The 18,795-nt window shown below is 41.2% G+C and overlaps 2 protein-coding genes across 15 annotated transcripts in view; one reads left to right on the top strand and one right to left on the bottom strand.

The window, feature by feature from the left end:
* The window catches only part of si:dkey-178k16.1 (band 4.1-like protein 1), a 35,916-nt gene extending 21,122 nt beyond the window's left edge, over positions 1-14,794 (top strand). For 3 of the 9 annotated variants that reach the window (XM_049755413.2, XM_049755415.2, XM_049755414.2), the window contains 17 exons: positions 71-158; positions 242-394; positions 1,009-1,106; positions 1,508-1,683; positions 2,237-2,481; positions 2,871-2,909; positions 4,646-4,675; positions 5,746-5,901; positions 6,186-7,160; positions 8,046-8,096; positions 8,815-9,219; positions 9,500-9,715; positions 9,934-9,993; positions 11,959-12,048; positions 12,122-12,202; positions 12,319-12,432; positions 12,915-14,794. In XM_049755413.2, the coding sequence (XP_049611370.1) occupies positions 71-158; positions 242-394; positions 1,009-1,106; positions 1,508-1,683; positions 2,237-2,481; positions 2,871-2,909; positions 4,646-4,675; positions 5,746-5,901; positions 6,186-7,160; positions 8,046-8,096; positions 8,815-9,219; positions 9,500-9,715; positions 9,934-9,993; positions 11,959-12,048; positions 12,122-12,202; positions 12,319-12,432; positions 12,915-12,920 (2,983 nt within the window). In that variant the 3' untranslated portion in view covers positions 12,921-14,794. The remainder of the gene's footprint in view (positions 1-70; positions 159-241; positions 395-1,008; positions 1,107-1,507; positions 1,684-2,236; positions 2,482-2,870; positions 2,910-4,645; positions 4,676-5,745; positions 5,902-6,185; positions 7,161-8,045; positions 8,097-8,814; positions 9,220-9,499; positions 9,716-9,933; positions 9,994-11,958; positions 12,049-12,121; positions 12,203-12,318; positions 12,433-12,914) is intronic. The other 6 variants (XM_049755417.2, XM_049755419.2, XM_049755418.2 and 3 more) reach the window with 6 other exon arrangements.
* Positions 14,795-15,480: 686 nt separating this feature from the next.
* The window catches only part of cntn3a.1 (contactin 3a, tandem duplicate 1), a 73,685-nt gene continuing 70,370 nt past the window's right edge, over positions 15,481-18,795 (bottom strand). For 4 of the 6 annotated variants that reach the window (XM_049755423.2, XM_049755425.2, XM_049755424.2 and 1 more), the window contains 2 exons: positions 18,119-18,287; positions 15,481-16,647 (listed from right to left, as the gene is read on the bottom strand). In XM_049755423.2, coding sequence (XP_049611380.1) covers positions 16,556-16,647; positions 18,119-18,287 — 261 coding nt within the window. In that variant the 3' untranslated portion in view covers positions 15,481-16,555. The remainder of the gene's footprint in view (positions 16,648-18,118; positions 18,288-18,795) is intronic. The other 2 variants (XR_007488640.2, XM_049755427.2) reach the window with 2 other exon arrangements.

The raw sequence follows: 18,795 nt of genomic DNA, 5'->3' as shown, positions 1-18,795 counted from the left end.
TAATTGCCAGGGAAACTTTGTGGGGTATGGCAGATTCACTGATGACTCATTTGTGATTATTCCACCCTAGAGGAATGAGTCCAGCAGATGCAGAAGTGAATTTTCTAGAAAATGCAAAGAAGCTCTCAATGTATGGGGTAGACTTACATCACGCTAAGGTACATGTACAGAATATAGTAGTTACACAATTTGTAGTATATGGTAGTTACTTATGCTAATACAGAGATTTTCCCATGATTAGGATTCCGAAGGAATCGACATAATGCTTGGCGTGAGCGCTAATGGTCTGCTCATTTACCGAGACCGTCTAAGGATCAACCGCTTTGCCTGGCCAAAAATTCTCAAGATCTCATACAAGAGGAGCAATTTCTACATCAAGATCCGTCCCGGAGAGGTACTATCTTTTTGGACGATGCTTGGTTTTGCAATTAATGAACCCAACGCCCAATGACGACGGCTCATGATCGTATGACAAATCCTCACTAAGTGAAATGAGGGTACATAGACTCCACTATTTCATGTAGTAATGGTTTCACTGTTGTCAGCAGGGTGCAATAGTGGTTAACATGTCTGGTTGTTCCTCCCGAACTTTCATGAGCGCAATTTTCTTTCCATCTTGCTAGTGACTAACAAAGCCAAAGTTTTCTGAATTTCCTTTCTCTATCTCCTCAAGTCAGTGTGACTTTACATGTTTACGGTCAGGGTCGTGTTTTTGAAAGGACAATTTAAAGGCCTGTGATATTGCTAACAACCTATTGATTGGGCAGATGCTACTTCTATTCACATCACTGAACATCTGATGCAGGGAGTTATTTGTCAGTTGGCTGGAGTTGTACCGTGCGTGTCACCAAAGAAAATGTGTCTGAGGGAAAAGAAAATATATTGATTCTTCCATTGCAGTAAACACAGCTCACCCTCACACTGTCCCTTCATCTTTTCCCGCACTCTCTCCTCTCACCCTTCCTTTCTTTTCTCACCATACATCACTCCTTCTCCCTCACGGCTCAGTATGAACAGTTTGAGAGCACCATTGGCTTCAAGTTGCCCAACCATCGGGCCTCGAAGCGCCTGTGGAAGGTTTGCATTGAGCACCACACCTTCTTCAGGTAGGACTTGGGTACTCGCCTATTCTGCATTGCTGCATGGCACAAAACAGCCACTAGGAATGGGCCTGATGATTAATCATACAATCATTAAGAACCCTGCTGTCTGCGTGCAATTGTTGATTGATCATCTTGAAGCAACTGAGACAAAACAGAATGCAGCTTAGCTGGTCAAAGCAGCGAGGCTGCTGATTCAGTCGGAAAGCATTAATGTAGGTAGTTGCTGCCTCTACGGATTCTTTAAAGAATGCTGATTGCGTCATGCATTTTTCGATTGGCTGCAATCAAGACAAATCTTGGCCGTATGGGTTAGGGACCTCATTTTATCAGCAGAAATCCAGGACTAAATTGCTTACGTTAATTTCTTTAACCTAAAAAATATACTCCGGGAACTGTTTTTACAGGTTGGTATCTCCAGAGCCACCACCAAAGGGCTTCCTGGTGATTGGCTCCAAGTTCCGCTACAGTGGGCGAACTCAAGCCCAAACCAGACAGGCCAGTGCTCTGATTGACAGGCCTGCTCCTCTCTTTGATCGCTCTGTTAGCAAGAGGTACTTGCTGTCCCGAAGTATTGATGGGGGTAAGAGCTCCTGTTCGTACTGAATCCCTCCAGGCTGCAGCCATGTTTGTTATGGTCTTCTGAAGGAAGGAATCTTTCTTGGCAAAGCTTTCTCCTAACCTTTACATATAGTTAGACGTTTGTAGACTCTTTTTGATGGTGAGCCCGTCATTTAAAAATTTAAAAGTATAACTGCATGGCTCTCCTACAGTACAGTACACGACCTGTCGTTCTGTCACCACAATGTTATAAATGACTCCAGTGAGAAATGTTATTTGTGACAAAGTATAAAACTACCGGCCGGAATCAAATAGACCAACTCGGAATCTTTTTCCTGGTCACATTGTTTTTTACTTGACAACGTTCACAGGGCTCAGTTATAATGCCTCTGAGGTGAGTGCAAAAATGGGCCGCACAGCATAGTGAACAAAAGCAATTTAGAAAGCTGCACCCCACACCGCATAATTGCCCTCAAATCAAGATTTATTGTATGTCAAATGGATTTTTGTAAAGTGTACCTATGTGAATTATTAAAACTAAATACAGCACTTTCCTTTCACTGGCACCAAACCAGCTTCAACTTTAGGTAATAGTATGGACCAGTTGTCTCAGCGAAGCTCGAGTGAACGAACACAGTTCATGTCTAGAGAAGACCTGGACCAGGAAGGCAGCATGGACCTAGACCATGATCACTACCACTATGCGGAACAAGACCAAGACCATGATCACGACACTGACCGAGACTTAGAGCTGCACCACGGTCAAGAGCACATTCGTGGTGCGAGCATTTCAACGTCCAGCAAAACTTTGGAGCTCAAGGTATGTTTTCTCACATTGACTGCTGATCAAAACAGATTTTATTCAATACAGTTCTCAGAGTTTTGTACTGACCCACATCCTTGACTTGACAAACATCCACAACGATAAAATCTGTGAAACCATTTATGCTCTTCAACGTCCTTTGCATTGGACAACGGTATTCACCATCCCTTTGTTGCCAATCATTTGACTAATCTCACTGGATTTTAGCTCCTCTCCAGGCATTTAAAAAATCCTTCACTTGCTTCTAAATCCCCTTATATTTTTTGAAGCATCTCTAAAAGATTTCTCTCGTTTCCCTGCTCTAATGTCATCATCCTTTCTCACTAACCACCCCCTTTGCTGTTTTTTGACCTTTTTTTCCCCCTCTGGCTTGTCTTGTCCTGCAGGCCGAGGAAGCAGCCTCGCCTGTAGACTCGAAACCAGAGGTATTTTGGCCACTTATGTGTGCGTCTGTTTGTGGTTGTTGTTGGTTTAGTACCGCAACTTGTATCTGCACCCCATGTCCTTTTGTGATTGTTTTTTCCCTGAAAGAAATGCTACTTCTATTCAGCTGGAGATTTAGCAGAATTCCAATGCTGGTAATTTGTTGTGACACTGTGAGTTGTTCACAACTTAATGGACAGAAGATGAAGGGGGGACAAAAAAATGGCAGTCCTGTGTGGAGTTTGCATGTTCTCTCCGTGCCTTCATAGGTTTTCTCCGGGTAGTCAGGTTTCCACCCACATTCCAAAAACATGCACGATAGGCCAATTGAACACTCGAGATTGCCCGTAGGTGTGAGTGCGAGAGCAAATGGTTGTTCGTCCATTTGTGCCCTGCGATTGGTTGGCAACTAGTTCAGGGTGTCCCCCGCCTACTGCCCGTAGTCAGCTGGGATAGGCACCAGTATACCTAGACTTTCGTGAGGAGAAGCGTTTCAGAAAATGGATGGATGAATGGATAGTTTACGTTTAAATCAATTAGTAAGCCTTTAAAAAGAAACATCACCTAAGTTACAATGTACACCAGTGCTTGTCAATTTTCTCACAACAAACACCACCTAAAAAAAGTTTCATCTTCATGACCAATATGAAGTACAATTGTGTAATGGGCCTACATATTGCTAAAAAAATAAAACATTCCTGTTTCTATTATCAAGTGAATCGATATGGCTCATATATAGTCATAAGCCACTGTACATTTTTGTGTTGTGTCAATATTATTATCAGAATTAAATATCAAAACTCCGGCCCTCCCTGTGTGGAGTTTGCATGTTCTCCCCGGGCCCGCGTGGGTTTTCTCCGGGCACTCCGGTTTCCTCCCATATTCCAAAAACATGCTTGGTAGGCCGATTGAAGACTCCAAATTGTCCCTACGTGTGAGTGTGAGTGCGAGTGCGATTGGTTGTCTGTCTCTGTGTGCCCTGCGATTGGCTGGCAACCAGTTCAGGGTGTCCCCCGCCTACTGCCCGATGACGGCTGGGATAGGCTCCAGCACGCCCGCGACCCCCGTGGGGACTAAGCGGTTCAGAAAATGGATGGATGGATGGATGTATTGCAGACAACTAAAATGTACCTTAATACTTTTTAAGAACAAACACAGTTCTGAAATAATGAATGAAAATGTACTAAAAAGTTTTACAGATCAGCACTTGGGCAGTGATGCTTCTGTAGAGGCACGCATTCACTTGTATTAAAGGGAATGATTCTTTCTAATTTTTAGCTTTCATCACAAGCAGATGGTCCTCAAGCATTGCTGATTGTCCAGTGCTTCTTTTCTCAAATGACTAATCTCTTGACGTTTCAGTCTGCAACAGCCAAGTGTTAAAAATGATCATTTTTGAGCATCAACATGTTTTTTAATTGGAACCCGCCACACAATATATACTTATGTATTCACACACTCACGATGTATACACTTACTACACAGTCTTTAGGGAAAGTAGTCCTTGTTACTTATTTTTAGTCTGGGAATTAGTATATATATATATATAATCAATAAGCCAATGTTGAAAGGGATTGTTTGATGATCGTGTGAATGTTTGCCCGCTGGTTTTCCTTTTTTCCCCTTTGCTTTTACATCTTTGCATGAAAATCAACCAAACTAATGAAATAAAATCACACCATCATCTGCTTTGCTTAAATCGCCTCATCGCATTTGGCTTGCTCCCCACTTGGACAAGGATCTGGCCTCGGCTCGGCCCAAGCAGGAGGTATTTGCTTATCTTGTCTACTTTGATGTTCGTCAATTATTGTCGTGCAAGAACACAACATGAAAAATGTTTCTTTTGACTTCAGTGTGCCATATTTGCAAACACATTCCACTATACAATGTGTCAAACTACTTATTTTGCTGAGGCTGTTGACTTGTTTTGAGCACCAAAGAGCTGGAACTTGTATGTCTGAATGTAGTGAGAGGGTGTAGAGTGGTGTCTTCCCCAAAGCAAAAATAAGTCACTGAAAGTCATTCTACTGTATAACGCCATCATCTGGAACTGACGTCAATCATCCAAGATCATTCATCCATACAGTTACACATTTGGGAGTGGGAAAATTGTACAGGCTTGCCAACAGTCCACACCTCAAACCAAGTGAACACGTGGGATTGGCTTGGGTGTGGAATGTATTCTAAAATGACCAACACAACCACAATGGCTGACTTGTTATGACTCCTGGTTGTGGAAGTAAAGACCAGTGTGACAAATTTGTGACTAGCTTGAGGATCATGCGCATTACTAGGCTGTTTTAGCGATGTATGATTCTTCCACATAACCCAGAATGTTCTTTGAAAGAATGCCAATATGTCTCGGTATAAATTTACCATATGCTACTGATTAAAATGTGATTCAACAAAGCACATCAAACAAGTCAACAGCAACAATAAAATAAGGTGGTTGGCATAGGCTGTGATGATGTGAGCCATTTTACATGGGGAGAATGCACATACCCAGCTGTGCTGCTCATCCCACAAATGCATGTTAATTAGAAATTTAGAAATAAGGTATATTGTAAAAGAGCCTCCCTGGTGGTATGACATTATTGGCAAGAAATGTTTCTAGTGTCCAAGAGGACCAAACATTTTGTTCAACATGTAAACTGGAGGTTTGTTAATGTGATGACGAGAGGGTGTAAACAAAGTCAAATGATACGTAATCTAGCAGAGGAAATGTGTAAGCCTTAGAGAGTACAAAAACTCCCTGTTTAATTTGGGCCTTTTTAAAAGATCTGGCAAGTATCTCTTTGCTGTTTTGTAACTCAGCCTTGACTTCTACTGTGTAAGTAGCAGTTCTTGGACAAGCCAGAAGATGTTCTACAGAAACACCAGGCCAGCATCAATGAGCTGAAGAGGGCCTTGAGGCAGCCCAATAGCAAGATGAACCAGCGGGAGAAACGAGCTTGCTCTGCTACTCCTCCCGGAGGAACCCCAGAGCGGAAACCAGTAAGAATGTGATTTGATTACTGAGTAATGACATCAAGATTTTCCCTTTGTCTGATCTGTTTGGCTTGGCCAAATGTCCTGTAATGTCTTAAGCAGACATTCCAAATGTTACTTACTGAGGTTGAACGAACCATCAAGTGAGAAAAACTCATCTTGATGAATAACGGAGGAATGACGTGATTTGCATTTCCCCTCGACATGTCTTGAAAAATCCCTTTTAGTGTTTCGTAGGGTAAACATTGGGGTGTGACGCTAGGCTAACTCTTTACTCTATGTCAACATAGGCGACTGGTGAAGTCAATTTGATTGACAAGCAGGATGCTTTTGGACGAGCGCTGGATTGTGACTCTAATGTGGCTAGAGACACGCTGACAGTCACACCTTGGGCTGAGGAAAATGGGGGAATGTGGAACTCTCAAAGTGGCAAATCTCTTCAAACTGACTTAAGAACAATGAGACAGACAATTAGAAGCCCCCAGGATGCTCCTTTGGCTGCTAACAATGGTCATGATTTTCTATCAAAGCGTTACATTCATGAAAATGGATTCAGTTTACCAAATACAAAACAAAGAAATGGAACACCGAGCAAAGATGTTAAGCTTTGCCAACATGAGCATAACATACCTCAAGTGCCATCAAAGAACTTTGCTTTCTCCTCGGAGACTCTGGATTCGGACTCAAAGGGAAAAGGGGCCGAGATGTCAAATGACACACAGAAAATCGAAGGCCTGAGTTCTGAAGGTTTGCTGAAAGATTTCTGTAACAGTTTCAATTGTGAACAGCATGAAGTGACCAAAGTCGTTCCTCTCAAGCCGCAGAGATCCAAAAGATCTTTGAATAAAAACACCATAGTTTGTGTGAATCCTCTTAACCAGTCTACGTGGGTTACTGTCGGGGATACGGCGATGACGCAATCAGAAGGCGAATCCGCGGAAAAAAGAAGTATGGAGGATAATGTTAGACTGGCCACAGATAGAGTCAGTGACTCAGCAGCTAGAAACTACCACAGTGGCGCTGGAACATTGCATCATCAACAAGACTTGAGAGAATTTAGGGATGCAGCAAGTCCGCTGCCAAAAAGTGGCGAAAAACCGGAAGATGCTCAGAATAACGCAGAGAGGCTCCTGTCCAGGTTACCAACTGCTCCCCCACGAACACTCCCTCTGAAAAAACAGTGGTCCAGAGACCGCCACAGCAACACTGACTGCAGCCACATCCACTACAGAACCAACCAAGACGCCACCAAGAGGAAGCAAGCGGTAAACCACCTAAAACTGTCTGTCCATCATGGGGAAGTAAAACATTGCATGAGCTTGACGCAATGACATGCAGAACTTGTGTTTGCCATCTCCAAAGTACAGCAAAATCACGCGCTCATCCTTTACAACTCATGTGACAGAGAAAGCAAAAGTCATTGATCGACTTAATTCTTCTCCACGCTCCAGCGAGCTTTTTGCTTTCCTTTTCCCCCCTCTGCAAAGCTTGACATCTGCTTGGTCATTTCAGAACGTCACAGACCTTTATACCAAGGTCCCCTTTATCCTTCCAACATCCTCACATGACAAAGGTGGCTGCTGTTGCAAGAAGCGCAAGGCCTTTTCCAACCATTCCTCCGCCGAAATCTATTTGTAATTGGCCGAGAAAGGCTGTGAAACTAAATGACCTGCATTGGCACTTCTGTAGCAACACTCAACAATCCAAAAGACGTCGATTAGACACGGTCAGAGGCTGCAGAGCTGCCAAACCTTTCTGGTTTTAGGCATTCATACATTCCATTTCCAATGTAGTATACCTTTCCCTTGAAAATGGTTTTTTATTACTTTTGTTTAAAAAGTGGAACGGTTCAGTGCATGGCATTGCAGTTCTTTTGAAATGAAAAATAGCATGCTTCTGACTATAGCTTCAGTGAGGAAATTTCTTGTGTTTCTTCCCAGCCTGAGTAAGAAATCCCAATGGGCAACTTATCACGCATTACACAAACAATCAGCAGAAAACATTGCAAAGTTTTTTAAATGTAACAACCAATGTGTTCATTTTTCTAACCGAATCCTGTTATTTCGGTATTATTAGGCAGACTGTCATGAATGACTTTTGGATTTGATCCATTATTGACTGTATAATAACTTCTGCTTGTTCTTCTGTAGGAGACCCCTCCGACACCTGCCATTCATGAGGAACCTCTCAACGATTCCTTGGTGAGTTGTCAATAAGCATCATACTGGATGATTGTTTTGACTGAAAAAAAATCCAAAATATCAATACTCAAGCGAACTGTAATGAAATAAAAATAGAAAGCTTCCATAATAAAACAGGTTAAACCTTGGTTAACACTAGGAATCCCAGCATTTTTTACTCTACTCCTTTTCGTCCCAAGCGCTGCAATTTGGAACGCTAGGGTACTTTACATCTCATTCGGCCACTTTTGCTTCTGTACATGGGTCCATTAGATAGGAATGTCATAAACAGGGATGGGTGTAGGGAGATATGAGTGTGGACAATGATCAAGCATTATGTTCAGTCATCGACGTGACTAATTGCCTGGTGATCTTAGACACTGAAATACTTTGACACTACTTGAGTGTTTTCTAGGAATGTGAATCTGCTAACGACATGCTCTTGCTGGAGCTTAGTAATATGTCTCACATTATTCATCATCTATTCATACAAATGTCCCAAAAAGTCACACATGTCCAAAGCAAAAGGAGAATAAAACGATTACAGTAATTAATGTCAAGTAATTCTACAAATATAAAGTTTTATATGAAGTAATGTTACAATTGATGTGTGTTTGGAATATATGCTTCAAAATTCTCCACAGTCTTCCCCTTAGCGCAGGTATACTTCATACTCAGAAGTTAGGCTAGTTAGTTTCTCTCAACTGCATCACAGAGCTAACGTGGACTCTATCTGTAGCGGGAGCCTTGGGAGAGACGTCTGGGGTCAGTGTCCGAGGACGATCAAGACCACGAGATCTTGTACTTGAAGGAAACCCACCTCGGCATCGAGCGCAAATGTTCCAGCATCACAGTCAGCTCCACTTCCAGCTTGGAGGCCGAGGTCGACTTCACCGTTCTCACAGACCTGCACACAGGCATGGAAGAGTTTTCCCGTGGCATGACCGAGCTGGGCGAGCGGGACTTGTCGCCTGACGGGGGCCTGCGCTTCGGGATCGACTTCCTTCAGCAGCAAGGGCCCTCAGGGTCGTCGCCTCCTTTGGTGTCTGCGCCTCCTATGTCCAGAGGAGCGAGCAGCAGTCCTCCGGCTAAGCATGTCCAAGCTGAAGAAGTTCGAACAGAACCCAAACGGCCTGATGTGCAGGTGAGCTTTTCAGATTTGTTCAGCCTGTCTGATTCTGTATTGATAGATCGGAACTCAAAAGTAGGTTGTGGACATATTTTGTGGACAAGTTGTATTAAAAAAAAAAAAAAAAAAAAGAAACTCCAATCATCTCCACTGAGGGCACGTAGTATAAAAAAAAAGAAAGATAAATTGCTATATTAAGATGATATTTGCATAAATTGAGGCATAAACAATATGTGATTTTGTTTACTGGTTTTCTCTTGAGAAACAACACTTTGCTTTATGGTCTCCTCCCAAGCCTGTAGTGCCTAAAAAGCCCAAGAGGTCGGTACCGGTGTCATGTTCAGTGGACAGGGAGCAGTCACACAGAGAAGCCAGTCGTGTCACCAGCGCCACGCCTCTGAGTCGGGAACCCAGTGATGTCATCGGCGCTGTTAGGAAGACAGACGTGAGGACAGAAACCCAGCCCAATGGGTCTGAGGTCACAACAACCATTGTGGAGTTCACAGATCAGGTTGGTTAGGACTGCGTAATATGGTAGTAATGGTTTGCTTAGGCACCTTGTTTTTACACGGTTTATTTTTTTGCAGAAAGCATCTTCAATGTATCAAAATTTAAGTAAAGTGTTCTTCTGTGTTCATTGTCATGATGCAATCGTGACTTTGTACTGCATCTTGACTCAAGAGAGGAACTGGTTTTGTAGTTTGGGTCTTGACCTGTAACTTGTTGCAGGATCACGGTATGACTGGCCTGAGCGAGGTCTCTTACTCCACAAGACAGAGCATTTCCCCTGTGAGTGTTATACCCACCAACAGATACACTTGCACAATTCAGAAAAATCTGTTACAAGAGTAAGGAACTCGGTAATGTTAATTGATCATTTTTATAAAGATTGTTAACATTTTCTTCAATTTTGGGGGTGATGAAATTGATTTTTGGGGCCTGATTGATTAGTTTAACATCTCATATACAGCGTCACAGCCGCATATGACACTGTGGATGATGAGAACATGTCTTTTGCAGTTTTATTAGGACCGCAATCTGATTTTGCCCAAGATATCCTTACACTTGCCTTTTCATTTGACCATTTGTCACTGACACATCTTATAACTAGCAGATTAACAATTTAAAACTTTCGCCTTGCAGCATTGTGGGCTCTATTTTCTGACTCTCAGTAAACACATCTTCACAGTCAGCTCAAGTCTTTCCACGCCGGAAAAAAATGGGCATTTGACCAACCTGAAAGACAACAAGGAACTGTTGATGTTTGTAACATCTTTCGCCTTAGCTAGATTAGTCTTGTGCATGTGCTCAGTAATAGCTGAATTGAAATATACTTTAAATGTACATGGAAATCTTTGAAACCATTGGCAAGGTTTCAAAGTAGAGTTTGGGTCTTTAAGTAGGGTTTAAAACGAGGGTTAAGGTTTCAAAGTAGGGTTTGAAATTAGGGTTATGATTTCGAAGTAGAAAATTAGGGTTAGGGTTTCGAAGTAGGGTTTCAAACTTGGGTTTGGGTTTTGTAGGGTTTAAAAGTAGGGTTTAGGTTTCAAACTAGGGTTAGGCCTAAGAAATAGGGTTTCAGTCTGAAGTTAGAGTTTCAAACTAGGGTTAGGGTTAAGGGTTAATGTTTAGGTGTTAAGGTTCGGGCTATTGGTTAAGTGTCGTAGTACCGTTTCAACCTAATGTCAGCTTTTCAAACTAGGGTTAGAGTTTCGTAGTGAGGTTTTAAACTCGGGTTTGGCAACACGGTGAGGGGTATCTGAAAATCAGAGCGGAGTTTTAACTCACAAACACCTGGTAGCAGAGGTGAGGAAACGGGAAACACTTCCTTAAAGTAAGCCTTAAGAACTTTACAGGTTAAGATTAGTCACAAACAGGTGGTGCATCAATGTCCTTGAGCATCCTGCATTGTTTGAAAATGAGAATGGTCGCTAGTTTCAATCCCTGCTATTTGTACAGCTCATATTCAAAATGCATTTTTTTACAACAAACTTGAAAGCCTCCCCTTCATTTTCAGTGGGAACAGTGTTGTTGGTCTCCCTTTTTTTGCTAGTGTGTCATAGTCTGGAGTAAAATTTGTTGTGGCAATTCTTAGGAGAGATCCGAGGTGTTGGTCCGTTTACCTATATCTGTGACGGGTTGATGTTGATGTTCATGTGGCTGAACGTCACGTCGCGTACGTCGAGCCAAATTGGCCACTCTTTTTAAACACTCGGCACTCAGTGTCCACCTTGCTTTTCCTTGGGCGACTCATTTTAATGGAAGGATTCCAGGGGAAGGTTTGTGGGTGGCTTTAGCGTAAAACTGTATCCGAAAGCTCGGCGCGCAAATTACAAGAATGCTGTCGTCACGGCCCACGCTCTAAATTCGGCACTGATACAAATAGAGCGCGAGTGCGCCATTTCCGTACTACTGAGTACGTACGTACACGCACTCGTGTACGGCTTCCGGTAGTAAATGCGCAGGCGAGTGGTTCCCCATCTACTGGGGAAACGCAGTCATTGCAGGCAAAATGACCCCAAAAATGTTTTTAAAACAATTTATTTAGGGTTGACGGGCCGGATTAAACGGTCCCGTGGGTCGGATGTGGCCCGCGGGCCGTAGTTTGCCCATACCTGGGTTAGGGTTTTCCAAGTAGGGTTTTAAACATGGGTTTGGGTTTTATAGACCGGTTTAAAACTAGGGTTAATGTTTCAAACTTGGGTTGGGCTTTGGGAAGAGTAGCAGGTGTGTGAACTGCTTTCCCCCCTACAGGTGCATATGAGCAGTCTTGGAAGAGATTCAACGGGGTCTCCCATCCTTGTCACAGAAAATGTTACATCAGCGACCACACAGGTTACCAAGGTTGAGAATAAACATTTACAAAGATCATCATTTAATGTGGAATAGTCTGTTTAGTGTGGTGTTTAACTCACAGACGGTGAAAGGAGGCTACTCAGAGACCAGGATTGAAAAGAGGATCATCATCACAGGAGATGATGATGTGGACCAGGAACAGGTGAAGTGCACATTTCAATGCAAACAAGGTTATGGCACTGCAACCCTTCAATGCCATAATACTGAACTCAGTAAATTGATTTTTCATACATACTATCATCTGATCTGATCTGGCAGGCTCTGGCCATTGCAATCCAGGAGGCCAAGCAGCAGCATCCGGACATGCAGGTGACCATGGCGGTAGTTGTCAGGGAAACAGAATCATCCGCTGAGGAACGGCATGGAGCAGAGGTGCAAGAAGCCATGTTGACTTCTTAAAATGTGCATACAAAAAAATCAGTTCAAATAGAAACTGATGATTACTAGTGTAGGAAGTGTCTGTTGATTTCTCCCTAAGTGAGGTCACATGTGATACTAAATGTTCCTTACTATTTACAAAATTAAGCATGCAATGAACAAGGTGGATTTTGCTATTTTGCAGCTTACGAGTGCCTAAATATTTAGCTTACACCACAAAAAAAATAAAATAAAAAAAGAATAGTAAAAATCAAACAAATGTCACTCAGAAAACTCTAGTTTGTGCAATCATAAGTCTTGGTACTGCTATTTGTAAAATCACAAGCTAGCGTTAATACAACTCGAGCTTTTCTGACAGACCATTGCAATAACAGATATGCTATTCTCTTAAGTCCAAACCAGTTTAGTTATTTTGAAGTCACGTGAATACACGTTGCTTTAAAACTACATGTACACCTCTCTTCTGTTTCCTACAGTCGTGATTTCCAGAGATGAGAAGCTGTGACCTATCATCCCAAGTGGCAGTCTTCATATGTCCCATACCACCTAGTCAAAAGATTTTGAATCTAATTTCTGCTATTCTGATTTCTATTTACACACAGCTTCAATTTTGTGACACAAAATGCTTTGGGTTGATGCTGTAAAGAAAATTTAAGGAAGACAAGTTTGGTGGATAACTTGCCCTATAAGAATTTGACAATTGTTACTTTTTATACTTCAAAGAGATTTTGTTCATTTTTGTGATATTGTGGTGCAAAAAGGGATGACAGGTGAATATGTAGTAGTATAACTCTTAGTTCCCAAACTTCTGATGTGAATGCTTCCTAATTGGTAATGCACTGAATAACTGTCATGACTACTGAAATGGACATAGTTATATCTGCGTTGCACTGATAAAGGAGTTAAATAGAGAAGAACAATAGCGCCCTCTTGAGGTGTCTTCAAGGCCCATCGTCTAATTTGAGTTTATAATTCTACTGTGTAAGTGGTGTTGATGAATATGACTTGCTGCAACGTTGTGAATTGTACATTTCAAACAATTTCTGCCTTTGAATCTACAAATCAGGAGTTGCTAATGCATCTTCTATTCCCATAATAGTTCGGCATGTTTAAAAGGGGCCCAGTTCTTTCCCTTCTTTCCCAGCCTAAGGAGCTCAACTGCATATTTGTGTAGTGATTAGATTAAGATCATCACTGGGCTTCTGTAGCAATATTTGAGATCATATTTGCATGGCAATATCTTTGCATTATTGGGCTTTAATTGAGTAATGCATTTAAGCCAATGTGAATGGTTATGATTGCAGATTGTAATGACAGAAACAACAAAGATCAAGTCAATCACAATCCAGACCAGATGTATAAAAGAGGAAATTTAACTTCCTGACAGGAAATGAAAAGTGCTCACCGAAAGAAGGTGCAGATTTACCCATGCTACGTACTCCTAAAACCCAGTGATAACAGATAATAAACTGTATCCCTCTTCCCACAACTGACACTGACCTGTATGTTTTTACAATTAATAGGCTTCATAAAAATAGACATTTTTTTCTCCCCTCCATAATGAAAAACAAAACAGGCGCACACTCTGTTGCTGTTCCACATATTATTTACGCTTCATTCATTTCATCAAGAATGCTGTTATTTATCTAGCAAAGTGCAGCACTCGGATTGCAATTTATTTTGACGGTACAGACGTGCAATGTGCCACTTGTCAATTAAATAGGCTGTGGTTTGTGAAGACTTTTTTTTTGTATCAACTAGAAATGTAATTACTGAAGTGCCAGCCTGTTGACAAGGACTCAAGACTACTTGTCCTTAGATGTAGAACTTCTGCAAAGGGTTGGATCATGTGACTGATAAGAATTGTTGTAAGATTTTTATTTTATTATTTTTTTTGCTCAAGGAGTATGGGGATTATTCAACATTTACATTTGTGTGGTGTAGCTCCGTTGCGTGTCGTGTGACTGGAATGGAAGATGGACCAAAAATAAAACAGTCATGTACCTTGTAGTTACTGTATTCGGTCGAGGTCAGTGAAGATGTGAAGTAGTTGCCAAGGTCCTGAAGGACACTAGAGGGCAGTGGCAAACAAAGACAGCCTTGCATCAACACAGTGCACGTGAACTTGTCATCTTACCTTTAATCATATCGGATCTTCCTGTGCACGTGACGGAAACGTGCTTGTCCTACTCGAACCAACTGCAGATGCTGTGGGCTTTTGACTTTGAGACCCTCTGCACTCCTTCCTCTGCAGCTTCATTTCTTCTGCAGTGCTTCTCCGTCAAGTTGTGCCGTGTCCTTGCTGTACATTGTCCCTGCATTTCTCTCAAACAAATAAACAAGACGAGTACTTGGCTTTGCCTTGCTCAGTGTGTGTCATTAGAGCGCGAATTACATTTGTGATCAAATGCATCACTTGAGGCCACATATAAAAAATATGGTCATATTATATTCAGAGATGAACAAACTACCCAATTTTCTACTGTCATATTGCATATTCAACTTGTTAATATCTTAACCTAATATGAAACACTTAAAATGATTATTTTGATCAAATGTTGCAACATATAAGAAATGTGTGAATATAAACTTTTCCTTCAAATAAAAATAAGTATATTCCAGAAATTTAAATACATTGTAAAATAAAATCAATTACAAGAGTGGTAAAATGAATTCATGATACAGTACAGTACAAGAGTGTGGCTTTTTATAGAATTATAAATACTTTGGCCAGTTGAATATTGTGTCAAAAGAAATGCACAGTATCACTACAAAACATTTTTTTTCGTGACATTTGGAAAAGTTTTATTTGTATATAATTTTTAAGATAACACTCTAAAATGATTGCACATTAAAGGCATGGACAGCAAACTGCAGAACTCCTCAACTAGTTTTGTTCCAATCGCATTTTGGTAACGTTTTCCCTAAAAATGTGACATTCATGAACAGCGAAAAGAGTTGAAGGTCTTAAACGCAGCTTCAAGAAAGTTTTGGCTGCATACAGACCAGGAATGCATCAGTCAAGAGAAAGAGACTGAGGAGGAAAATGGCATCATGTTTATTAAAAGCTTGTTTAACCATGTGAACATCCAGCAAATTTGCCAACCTCAATCTGATAACAGCCAATGACAAATAACCCATACTCAGTAAGCCAGAAGAGTCTGTCTCTCATGATGAAAGACGGTGTTGTATGAGCCCACATTGCCCCAAAGTACATAGAACACACAATACAACATGGAGAAACAAATTAGGAACATAAATGAATGCAACTGTTGAATACCAACAACAACAACAACAACATGGATCCTAATTAGAAGACTTAAGGCTCAATTGGGACCTGAGGATTCCATACATTGAATGTACAACTCTCAGCGTGCCATCATTATGCACTTGGTGAGAAGGGAATATGGAGGAGGAAGGTAAGACATCGATTCACCAGCGCTCGCACCATCAGCAGGTTTGGCCTTGTCAAATCTATGAATCACAACTTTGGTTCCAGTCTGTTTTATGTCTGATGGGATGCAGCCTGAAAATAAAAAAAAGCATCAGTAAAACGCAGGTAAAGTCACAGACGTCTCAAATTGGAGTTTGTCAAAGGGCAATCGGGTACCTTGTTTCGCCCGGAATCAGCAAGTATTCTTTTTTTTTTTTTTTTTTTTTTTTTTTTTGCGGTCCAAAACACAGTCTAAATGGAGGCAAGATGAATTTTATCAATCAACCACTCTGAAATAGAATGTCACTTGTTTCGATTTTTCCTCTGAAAGTTCTGCTAGTCTCCATATGCCAGAAAGAAAATCCAGGAAAAGTCCATCATGGGTAGACAACCTCTAATACATGACACTATCCATATATTAGAAGTGAGGAAAGAACAAACAAACAAAAAAAGCATCCAGAAAAGCTGCAGGTCAATTCCTGTCACATCAACGCCTCCTTAAAGGGCCAGTTCCTTTAAATAACTCCTTAAAAAAGGATGAAGCGCATTCTTCGCAAGTCGATCTTTTGCACAGGACAAAAGACACAGTCAGGTGGGAAGCAGGTGAAAGTGAAGACAAGGCTCCCAGGCCTCACGTCTTACACCTGCTCATTGTCTTGATGTTAGGCTGCAATGTTGAATTGGTCATAGCGCGGTCCTGGCTGTGAGGATGACAGCAGCAAGGTAGGCCACAGGAAGTGATGAAGACACCGAGGCAGCTCCCGTGGCGATGGAATCTTGAAAAAAAAAAATCACACACACAAACATGTATGTGATTTGTGTGGAAAACCTGCACATCAAATTTTGACTAACACTTTCAGAGAGGTTTAGTTGACTATGTTTGTTGTTGATGACATCAAACTTTCAAAAGTTTCCCCCTTTTGTGTAAAAAAATAAATAATACCATGGTCAAAATATTAGAAACAGCTTTTAATGTTTCAAAACAGTGCTTAGGGTACCGTAGCAAAATTGTGTGAATTTTCAGAGTTAGAAAAATTAAATGGTAATTTAAGAGAGGAAACTAGAATTTACAAAATTAATGATCATAAAAAAAAAAAAAAAAATACTTTGGCATACTTCCGACCAAAACAACACAACTTCATTCAAGTACAGTTGGAGCTTATTCCAGTGGTCTTTGGTACACCCTGAACTGGTTGCCTGCCAATCGCAGGGCACACATAGACAAACAAGCCATCACATTCACAATCTCCTCTACGGATAATTTGGAGTGCACGATTAACCTACCATGCACGTTTTTGGAATGTGGGAGTAACCAGAGAAAACCCATGCATGCACAGGGAGAAAATGTAAACTCCACACAGGAAGACCACACATCTGTGAGGCGACATGCTAACCAGTGCCCCACTGTGCCGCTCTGATTTATTTAAGTTTTAAATTAAGCTCTTGTAGTGGATCGGGCAAGTTTCAGAAAGCATATAAATGAATATGTGTTGCTTGAAGGACGGCCACTGGGTGGCACTAGTGTGTTAAGCACACTCTTAGAAGAACCTGGCATTCAAATAAAGTTGCAAAAACAAACAAATAAAAAAAACATTTTACAGCTAAAGTACAATATTTACATGGCGTCCATCAATGTACGTTGGTGAATAATATTTGTACTGCTGCCTGTGGAACTCTACACAGATAAACCTGATTCCACTGCTTTACAACATCTTCTTTATCTTCAGCATCTTTAGAATTTTTTTTGCGATATGGTTCAAGAAACAATTAGGATCAATGCCATATCCACACTTACAGTGAAATCAAAAGCCTGGAGCACTTCTCTCAGTAACTTGCCAAACTGATCTGCTTTGAAGGCCTCTGTCATGTTTTATTTAAAAACAAACAATTCTGTCTCAAATCCATTTTTGGCCCACAGCAATTAGAGCTGGGCGCTATTGCCAAAAATAAAATCTATTTGTTTTTCACAAGGAAAAAAATCAATTTAGAAGACAGAGAATTCCATATAGCCAAAACTTCTACAACAAAAAATGTGAATCACCCCCCCCCAAAAAAAAAAAGAAATATTGATATGTCACTCAGGCCTAACAACAATACTCATTGCAAAGCTCACTGACATGCACTTCACATTTGTACCTAACTACACACTCAGTTGTTATGTTTCCAGTCGAATGATTGATTCCATGTGATACAGCAACAGTGGCGGGAAATGTTCTGTTTGCATGTTTTATGTATCAGCTCTCCAACCTGCTATCTTGGGGATTGTAATCTGTCGACTGCTGATGCCCTCCCCACCTTCGCTGAAAGGTTTAATCTGGATGACGTAGTCCTCGTTGACGGGCAGCGACAACTCTAAGGATGTGGTGTTGGTCTCCACCACGCTGGGACGGCTGTGTCTATCCTGGCTGTACATCACCTAAGAGATGAAAAAAAATATCTTTTTGTTTCCTCCACGATGAAACATTGGGACAGACGACAAGGATATGGTGAAGGTCGTAGGACAACTTAATGGGAACACCTCCAGCAACTAATGCAGTGTTTCCCAACTTTCTGAGTTAAGGCACAAAATTGAAAAAAAATGTCAAATCACACTACTAAACAATAATGGGGGAAAAAAGTATATACACGGAAATAATGACAATCTAAGCTAGATTCACACTGCAGGCAAATGTGACCCAGATCAAAGTTTTTGCCCAGGTGCGACCCATGTCTTTTTTTAGACAGTCTGCATGGTTCAATTCCGATTTTTTCAAATCTGACCTAAATTGCTTTCATATGAGGTTCCAGATCAGATTGGGATCAGGTGGTGGTCAGGCTGCTTGGTAGGGCGATTAACTGTTGGATCGTCTGTGTCTCATCTTCCCAAAGTACTGTATTTTTGTACTTTGTAGTGCATTTACATTGGAAATTATTCATTTTGTAAA

This window comes from Syngnathus scovelli, chromosome 2, assembly GCF_024217435.2.
Source record: "Syngnathus scovelli strain Florida chromosome 2, RoL_Ssco_1.2, whole genome shotgun sequence".
NCBI classification, from domain to species: domain Eukaryota; kingdom Metazoa; phylum Chordata; class Actinopteri; order Syngnathiformes; family Syngnathidae; genus Syngnathus; species Syngnathus scovelli.
The sequence above is the reverse complement of the archived record's forward strand: the minus strand, read 5'-3'. Positions and strand labels throughout refer to the sequence as shown.